At 55.4% G+C, this 8,478-nt stretch overlaps 1 protein-coding gene across 1 annotated transcript; it reads right to left on the bottom strand.

The window, feature by feature from the left end:
• Positions 1–857: 857 nt before the first annotated feature.
• On the bottom strand, positions 858–5,953 carry LOC134522580 (uncharacterized). Its single transcript, XM_063350350.1, has 8 exons — positions 5,918–5,953; positions 4,661–4,719; positions 3,839–4,054; positions 2,655–2,797; positions 2,126–2,229; positions 1,617–1,692; positions 1,363–1,451; positions 858–945 (listed from the first exon to the last, which is right to left on the bottom strand). The coding sequence occupies exons 3-8, from the start codon at positions 4,005–4,007 to the stop codon at positions 858–860; spliced, it is 669 nt and encodes a 222-aa protein (XP_063206420.1). The 5' UTR covers positions 4,008–4,054; positions 4,661–4,719; positions 5,918–5,953.
• Between the last annotated feature and the right edge of the window lie 2,525 nt (positions 5,954–8,478).

The following is an 8,478-nucleotide window of genomic DNA, read 5'->3' as shown; positions in this document are numbered from 1 at the left end:
CCGGGATTCTTGCGCAAGGGAGGGCCACCGCTCTGAACCTCAGGGCTCGGTGGAGGGTCTCCCCGACTCTGAAAACACACATTTTTGGGGGGCTGAAAGTCAATGAAAACCGCCAAGCGGCCCCGGGACAAGGGGAATCCTCCAGCTGCCCTCCCCCGCTGCCCCCACGGCTGCTTTTTGAGCCCCAAAACAGCCGCTTTTGAGAAGAAAAAGGAAGAGCTGACCTTCCACACTCGCCGCAGCGGAAAAATCCCGGATCTCCGGCGCCGCCGTCCCAGCACCAGGAAGCACCGGCATTGATGGAGGAGCTGCCGCCGTTGCAGGGGTTCTCTTCCTGACTCCCCAACTTTGGATTTTCCTTCGGGGTGATGCGCCGCCTCTTCTTTGCACTGCAAAGGGCCTGTAAATCAGGTAAAAAATAGCTTGAAACAGCCGCGGGCGGCAAAGGAATTGGATTTTTTGTGCTGGAGGTACCGTGTTTTATCAGCCCAACCCCGCCCGGGTGGACTCCGAACACTAAACTGTCGAAAAAAAAACACTTTAATTCCTCTGGGAGGACCAGACCTTGAAAGAAAAACCCTATCAGTTCTCTATTTGAAGCAGAACAGCGCTTTCTGATGCAAAAATCGATCCCAAGGGGTTGAAAACGTGGAATTCCGAAGCACCGAAGCGACACCGTCACCCCGTTTCTACCACCACAAAGTTACAAATATTTCTGTGAACCAAATCTGCTGGTTTTTAAGGAATGTTTTCGCAGATGGCTTCATGGAGGAGCGGAAGCTGGCACAAAAATCCCTCCCCCAGCAGCTTTTCTACCTCTTCCTCCTCCTCCGGGCGTCTCGGGCGCTTCTTCTGCGTCAGGCGAGGCCGAGTGCAGCCAAAACGGGTTTTTTTCTTCCAGGTGTAATAATATTCAACACACTGAGACACGCTTTTAGTCTGGATCTGCCGGGAGGAAAACCAGGAGCCACTTAATAAGGGAAACGCGGCAGTAAAATACCCAAGGGGCAGATCGACCAGGAGTCTCTCCTGCGCTTCTCGCAACGCAACGTCCGGGGGAGCTCGGACAGAAAAGAAACCTTCACCTGCTGAAAAACGCCATCAAGAAGCGTTTTCAGGGCAGAATTCTCTGTTTCACAACAAAAACTGTCGTTATTCTTTTAATATCTCTGCTATTTTCTCCCAGAGAGATTAAATAGTCCCTTGCCATCACACATGAGGGCAAAAACTTGTCTCGTGCCGGTGGTTTTTTAGCATGAAGAAGCATCCTAAGAACAGCATTCCAACACGCAACTCAAAATACGACTTTCTGGGTTGAAACTGCCCACGCTAACGAGCTGTGCCTCCCTCTAACGGGTTTACCTGCTTCTGTATGAGGCGAAAATTCTTCTTATGGAGGTAAAAAGCCTCTTTAAACAATTGCTCCTCCACCGGTGTCCAAGTATCCGAGCCTAGGAATTAACCAGCGACAGCCAAACTATTACAATAGGCATCCCCCGCCTCCAAAAGCCCCGGAAAGGGATTAGAACTACTCTTTTCCCCACCCCAAAAGAACATTTGGAAGCCTCAATTCAATCAGAGCAAAGGGAACGGCGGGAGCTGTTCTCCTCCTTTACCTGTGTAATGATAATCAGCCAGGGGATGGGACTCGGGTCTCCGAGGCGGCCCAGCACGCAGCATCTCCGCCGCCTCCTGCCAGATTTCATAGGGAAAAAAAGAGTTAAATTCCTCCGGAGGAGGAGCCAAAAGGGAAATTCTCCCTCCTCCTGGCCACGCCCCAGCAGACACCCAGCCCAGGGGTGTGAAATCCCTTCTTCCAAGAAGAGGGAGCAAAGCAGACCCGCTCGGGGCTCATCGAGGACACACCTCGGGTTTTAGCCAATATCCCTTCATTCGGGAGTAATTCTATTCTCCAAATCCTCCCAGAATCAAAACCAACTCTTAGCGATGCACCAGGAGAGGGCTCGGGAAGCCCACGAGACGTTAATGCCACGACAGGCAGCACCCAAGAACGTCCTGCGACTTCGGCAAAGAGACTCCCGCCCGCGCAATAGAAAACTCGGAGCGACTCCCAGCTCAAAGCAGGAACAAAGTCCGTTCTTCATTAGAAATTGCCGCTTCTTACCAGCACGTCGCCTTGAGCCTCGTGCAGGCAATGCAGAGCCAGCTCCGCGTTGACCCGGCCCCCCGGCCCGCCCTTGGGAGACGCCAAATGGAGCAGGTTTCTAACTACAAACGCAACAAAAACCCACAAAAAGTCACGTTTTCCTCCAGAAAAGGGGTCATAGGAGAGGGAGGGAAAACAGGACGAGCGCAGCAGAGACCGCAGACGAGGAAAAGCCAGAGAAAGAAGTCCGGTACCCCAAAGAGCTCTATTTAAAAGCTCGGAGAGAAACCTCCCCTCTCCCGAGGGCGCCGCACATGAGCTGGGAGGGCTCCAAACGCCCCTTTTTCATGCAAGACGCTGCCGAGAGCGTCGCCCGTTAGTCTTTAGTCCCTCTCCCACCAAAACCCAGCCATCTCCTTCCCTCCAACGGGAACGCGGGCAAGAGAAGGAGGCAGACAAGCCCAAAAAGGTGGTATTTTCAACCCCTCCTATCCCTGGCTGGGGTCAAAGTGGAAGAAAAGCGGTAGGAAAAAAAACAACCAAACACCTTTCTCCTGCGTCTCCGGGTTGGTTTCCACGTCGCCCCAGGGCTTCCACACCAGCGACGCTCCCTCTTCCTCCTCTTCCAAACGGGCTGGGTCCTGGAGGTCTGGAAGCTCCGCTTGGAATTGGCTTCCAATGTTGATGCACCTGAAAGCGTGAGGAAGAGGAGGTGAGGAAGGCGAGCGGGGAACAGCTCTGGCAGGAGAAACGCGCGCCTACGGGAGGAGCTGTAAGAAAGACGGCCCCTATTTCCCAGGAAAGCGCTAATCGCTCTCCTCTAACAACTTCTCCAGCACCACCACGGTACCGTTCTGCCTCCTGAGTCCTCTTGGGCCCCATCGGGCAAGAAAATTGGGGGTTTCTTCCTCCTCAAAACCTCTCCCAAGTGGTCAGGTTCCCTCTGAGAAGAGCAGCAGGCTGCAAGAGCCACCACCGCCGAGCACCAAGTGCTTCGGAATGTTGTGTAGAACACGGGAGGCCGGCAACGCTCCGTGACAGTGCTTGGCCGGGCATTTCTGCACATTTCTGGCCAACTTTGCCTCTAAAAACCCACCCTTGACGACTGGCCGAGCCACCGGCAGAAGCCCAATGGCAACTGCCAGGGCCTGCACACACCGGGCCTTGCACCAACCACACGCCCACTCCTCAACGGCACTTCCCTTGTCCCCCCTTTTCCCACACTCTGCTCTTCTTCCCACGGCTGGGCGCCCATTTTACTGTTTCATCAGCCAAAACACCCTAACCCCCTTGCAATTCTGCCCGGAAGGTAGCAAAAAAAAAAAAAAAACGCCCGAGAGAAAAATCGTTCCGCCGGGACCAGCCTTTAGCCTTCCTCGCCATCCTCCAGTCTTTTGAATTGCGCGTTTTTAATGCTTACCTTCAGTTTTTACCCCAAACCCGCACAATCAAATCAGGTCGTGGCTTTAGGAGGAACTTCAATCGCAACTCCAAAGTGATTAACAGGTTACCTGTTTCCCACAAATTGCACCAACAGGCCCCTGGAACCTTTACCAACTCCGTTACCATTAGCGTTCATTACCACCAAGCCCATTCCTGCCGTCTTAGTCGAATAGAATTGGGGGGATTAGCTGAGCCGCTGAACTGCTGACCAGTGGCTCACAGAAGCCATTCCAGCAAGGGAGTTTTCTCTAAATACACTAAAAAAAAATCACTAAAATCGCCACCCACCTCCTTCCCTGCTGCCAAATTCCTTCTCGTGGACGGTACCGAGAAGGCAATCAGCCGGCAGAGCCACCGCGACGTTCCCCTGAAGGCATCTCGGCTTTGGAGGGACGCTTTCCATCTCCTGCATCCTCCGGCGATGGTTTCTGGGCACCAGCGAGGGACTGGGGTGCATTTTCTGGCCTCCAAGTCCTTCGCATCCCAACTCCAAATTGTTTCTCTCTTAAAAAAAACAACGAGAACTCCTGTTAAATAACAAGCGCTCAAGGATTCCCTTTCCCTTGACCTGCTGCTCCTTCCTTGCTGTGCACCATCGCTCCCCGCAAAAACACCCGATGGCGACCTTTTTCGGTAGAAAACCACCCGACCGCGGTTCTTGCTGGGCGGAAGGCGAAAAATGGAGAAAAAAAAATATGAAGATAAAGGGGTGAAAAATTAACGGGAAGAAGTTGAACCGCTTTTTTAAAGAATAGAATTTCATCACCCTCAGCGCTCGATGCGCCGTTTCGGGCCTACTTGGGAAATCTCTGCAGTTCCTTTAGCAGGAAAAGGTGGTAAATAGGGAAAGAAAAAACCCAAGACATCCAACTAACAACCAAAAAGCACTTAACCAACACCAAACTTTGGAGATATTGACTACCCATACCAACCACAGCACGTTGCTTGGTAAAACGAGCTTCTCCGAAACATAATTTTGGCGGTGAACCCCCCAGAGAACAGTCTCTTAACGCCGCAAGGTTCGTTTCGGTGGACTCTTGATCTCCCCTCTTCCCTCCCATGGCCGACGAGACACTCATTATGTGTGCCATTACACACGTGTGCCATTACCTCAGCAGCGAGCGCAATCAGCCGGGCAGGATTTTCTTGCCGTGCCGCACAAGGTCACCCTGGGAAAAGAAGAGCAGAGAAATGAGCCCGGTTGTCACACCCAGACAAGGGGGACGAGCCGAGGGACCCCCACCCAACTGTAAGAAAGGCACCTATTGCTTTTGCAGAGGAGAAAAGCCGTTGCCATCAGAGGTGGCAGGATAAGGGAAGGACCAAGACAAAGAGGCTCCAGCAAAGGCTTGCAGAACATCTCTTATCACACAGACAAAAGGACAAACTGATTCCTACTGCATTAGTGTCTAGAAGGGCACTCAAACATTTAACCAGGGCTAAAGGCATTCAGCAATGTTTTTACCAAAAAGGAAAGAAATAAACTAGTCAGACAATCCCTTTAGGTGTAGCATAACGAGAAGGAAACAGAGGCAGGACATGCGGGAAGGCTTTTAGGCGCCTCGCACAGACTGTGAACCCTGCAGTACCCAACCAATGGGAAACAGGGGAGGGAAAAACTCGGCCGGGATCAGGAAACAAAAAGGTGTGTTTCAAGAACTGAAAGTGTGCCTACTGGCTAGGTCACCCGCTCTTGCAGGAACGTGAACAAAAATGTGCTTCACAGAGGATTCTGCCCCAGCCTATTTCATTCGGACCCGAACTTATTTCTCACACAACCTCCGCCCCCCCGGCAGCGCGGCCGGGACGGACCCTCCGCGCAGACAGAGGGGGCCTGGCGCCCGTTTCATCTCCAGCCCTCTTCCCGAGCCCAAACCCACACAACTCCCTCGCTTGCGCAGCCCCACAACCACACACGCCAGGCCCTTCCCCAGCCCCGACACCACCACACCCGCTCGCCCTCTCACGCCCCAAACCGCCTCCCCCTCTCCGCTTCCTCACCCCCTCGGCAGCCCCCCTGCACCACGCTCAGGGAGCGCACACACCCCACAGCCCGACACGCCCAGGGCCCCACGCCCGCTCTGGGGGGAGCGCTGCACAACCGCGCACGGCCCGGCCCGCCTCCCTGCGGGGCGCCACCACCACGGCCCGGCCGCCGCTTTCTTACCGCCCTCACGGCCTTCACTTCTCCGCCAGCGCCGGCACCGCACCACAAAGCCCCCGCCACCAAGGGAACCCCAAGGGGAGACGGGCCCACACACCCCCCTCCCACACGACAAGGCCCCCCCTCAGGCCCCCCGTGCCCCCACACTCACTCCCGGCCCTCCCGCCGGCCCTCCCCATCACCCCTCGGGGCCGCCCGCTCACCTTCACGCGCTCCACCGGCCTCACCACGGCCTCGACGACGCCCCGACCGACCGCCCCGCCCCGGCACGGCCCGGCCCACCACACGCCCGCCCATTGGCCGCCCACGCCACGACGCCCGCCCCCTCCTCCTCGCACACCCACCCTCCACTGGCCCCTCGCCGCCGTCAATCCCCGCCGCGCCCCGCCCCCGCTCACGTCAGCCCACCAATGGGACGCCGCGCATGCGCACTACGGCCCTACGGCAGCCCACTGCCCTCCGCCGCCTCTCTGCCCACACGGGCCCTTGCACGCTCCCGGCTCTCTGCCCAAAGAAACCCGGCCCCAGTCTTTTCCTGCTCTCAACTCCTTCACACCAGAAAAACTCAGAGAAGCCTTAGAGGCAGAAACAGCCCTTCTTTGCCTTCTCGCAGCCTCCTGCCGCGCAGACATCGCCCCTTCCCTACCTGGGCACACACACATCTCTCCTCAGAGAACACAAAGCGCCTCTTGACACGGCGACACAAGAGCTGCTGAACAGAGGCACGTCTCTGTAGACTCAGATGCTGACACTTGGGATACACAACAGCTCATTACACTGGCTCTCCCTTCAGACAGACAGTGCGACGCTGCAATAGCTCGCTCTAAATACAGCTTTTCCAGCCCTTTTCCTAGTCTAAGCTCCTGGAGAGCGGCCAGGATCAGAGCACCCGCAGAGAGCGCGCTGTGGATTTTCACCTCCGTGGAGCTACAGAAATGAAGATTAGTTTCCAAGAGCTCGAAAAAGAAGAGCTTCTTCTCTAGTTCAGTGCCTCGCCCCCAGAGTTCCAGCTTTGGACGGTTTTGAACCACCGCGCCCCCCGCCCAACTCCCAGACATTGTGGGGCCGTGAGCCGCCTCTTCTGGGGGGAACTCCGCGTAACCCCCACATGCCCCACTCACCTGCTCCTCCGCCGTGTGGGCCGGGGCACGGAGAGCCGGGGAGAGAAGAGGTGGGCGCAGGGGGAATGGCGGGGGCGGCTGAGCCGGCAGTACCTGCCCACCCCGGCCACCGCCCTCTCGCCCCAGCAGGCCTTCGCCGCCGGCCAGAGCGGCCGGGAGCATCGGCGAGCCGTCCTGGCGCCGCAGAACCTGCACCAAACGCTCTTCTTGCGCCAAAACTTGGAGATTTCAGAATCAAGCGGGAACAGCAACGAGGCGCCGAGCAGGAATCCCCACGCCCAGCCTTGCCGGGGGTCGGCGGGGGTTTAAATCCAGCCCCGCGGCGGGGCCGTGGGACGCCGAGTATTTTGCCAAATTCCTGCGCTTTCGGCATGGCTTTGGCAGCCAGGAGGCGTGAACGCGCCGCCGCCTCCCGGCACTCGCTTTCTCACCCCCCCTCCGGAGCCAAACTGCTCAAAACTCATCCCTCAGATGGAATTAAAAACTCACTCAGCGCTGCAACAGCCACCTCTGGTTCTTTTTTGAAAAGGAAACAGCCCCCAGGTTTTATTGGTTAAAAACTCCCCGTCCTCCCAGCTGGCAGGGCTGCCGCTGACTCTGGCCTTCCTGGCAGGCCCGTCTTCGTTTTCGGAAGGCAGCCGCTTTCCCTTGGGAATCCTTAAGGCCTAGATAAAAACGTTACTTTGAGGTTTCTTTGGAAAAATACAAGCCTTGAGAAGCCAAAGGAGAACGTTCCCACCCGCCTTCTGCTCTGGCGAAAGGAGCTGATGGAGGCCCAGACCTGAGCATTGGTCCTTTCCAGAGAAAAACAGAACCAAAATACAGACTTTTATTTTTTCCCCTCTAATAGACATGAAGATTCAGCAAAAATTAAACAAAGCCATGAAAATGTGGTGGCCCGGAAGCAAAAAAAAAAAAAAAAAAAAATCAGCCTTTTTTATACCGTCGGTAGAGACAAGACGCCTTTCTTTCCATTTCCTCCCTTCAACTAATCAAACTCTCCACGTTCCCTCCCAAACGCCACATTCATTTATGCAAATGAGCACCAATTAATAAAATAAACATGCAACGGGTGCTTGAAATAGGACCGAGACGCCTCACGGCCACACAACACCTTTAACCACCCCGATTCTGCTGCCCCGGAACCAGCGCAACAAGTTTTAAAGCCTTTAATGATCGCGCAAAAAGCTGGAGCGGGACAAGAACTTGAAAACTCACCAACCAAATTTAAGAAGTAAACGAAAATCCACACACGAAAACTAACCTTATCTCTGCCAAAAGGGCGCTGCAGTCCAGATCTTAAACGCTGCGCACCACCAGCAGGGAAACACGTTGTTAAATAGGGTGACCCTTTTGGGGCCATTTCCCCCATTCCCTCTCTTTTTAGAACGGGGGCGACCGCGTCTTCTTGAATCCTCAAAGCCCAGCCGCTCCCCGGATGCGGAGAAAAAGCTGGGGGGTTTTAAGAAAAGTGGTAAAAACTGGCCTCGGGGTTGGTTTGGTGTCAGTTCCCAGGTGTTATGGGAGGAGGTCAGCGGAATGCGGGGGCTTTTGTGGCTTCGCCACCCTTTAGAAGAGCTCCCGGGGCCCTTTTAAACATCAGCTTTGGGGCGATGGAATCTCATGTGGGCATTTCTCCCCTG

The sequence above is a fragment of the Chroicocephalus ridibundus genome, chromosome 12 (assembly GCF_963924245.1).
Source record: "Chroicocephalus ridibundus chromosome 12, bChrRid1.1, whole genome shotgun sequence".
Lineage (NCBI taxonomy): Eukaryota > Metazoa > Chordata > Aves > Charadriiformes > Laridae > Chroicocephalus > Chroicocephalus ridibundus.
The sequence above is the reverse complement of the archived record's forward strand: the minus strand, read 5'-3'. Positions and strand labels throughout refer to the sequence as shown.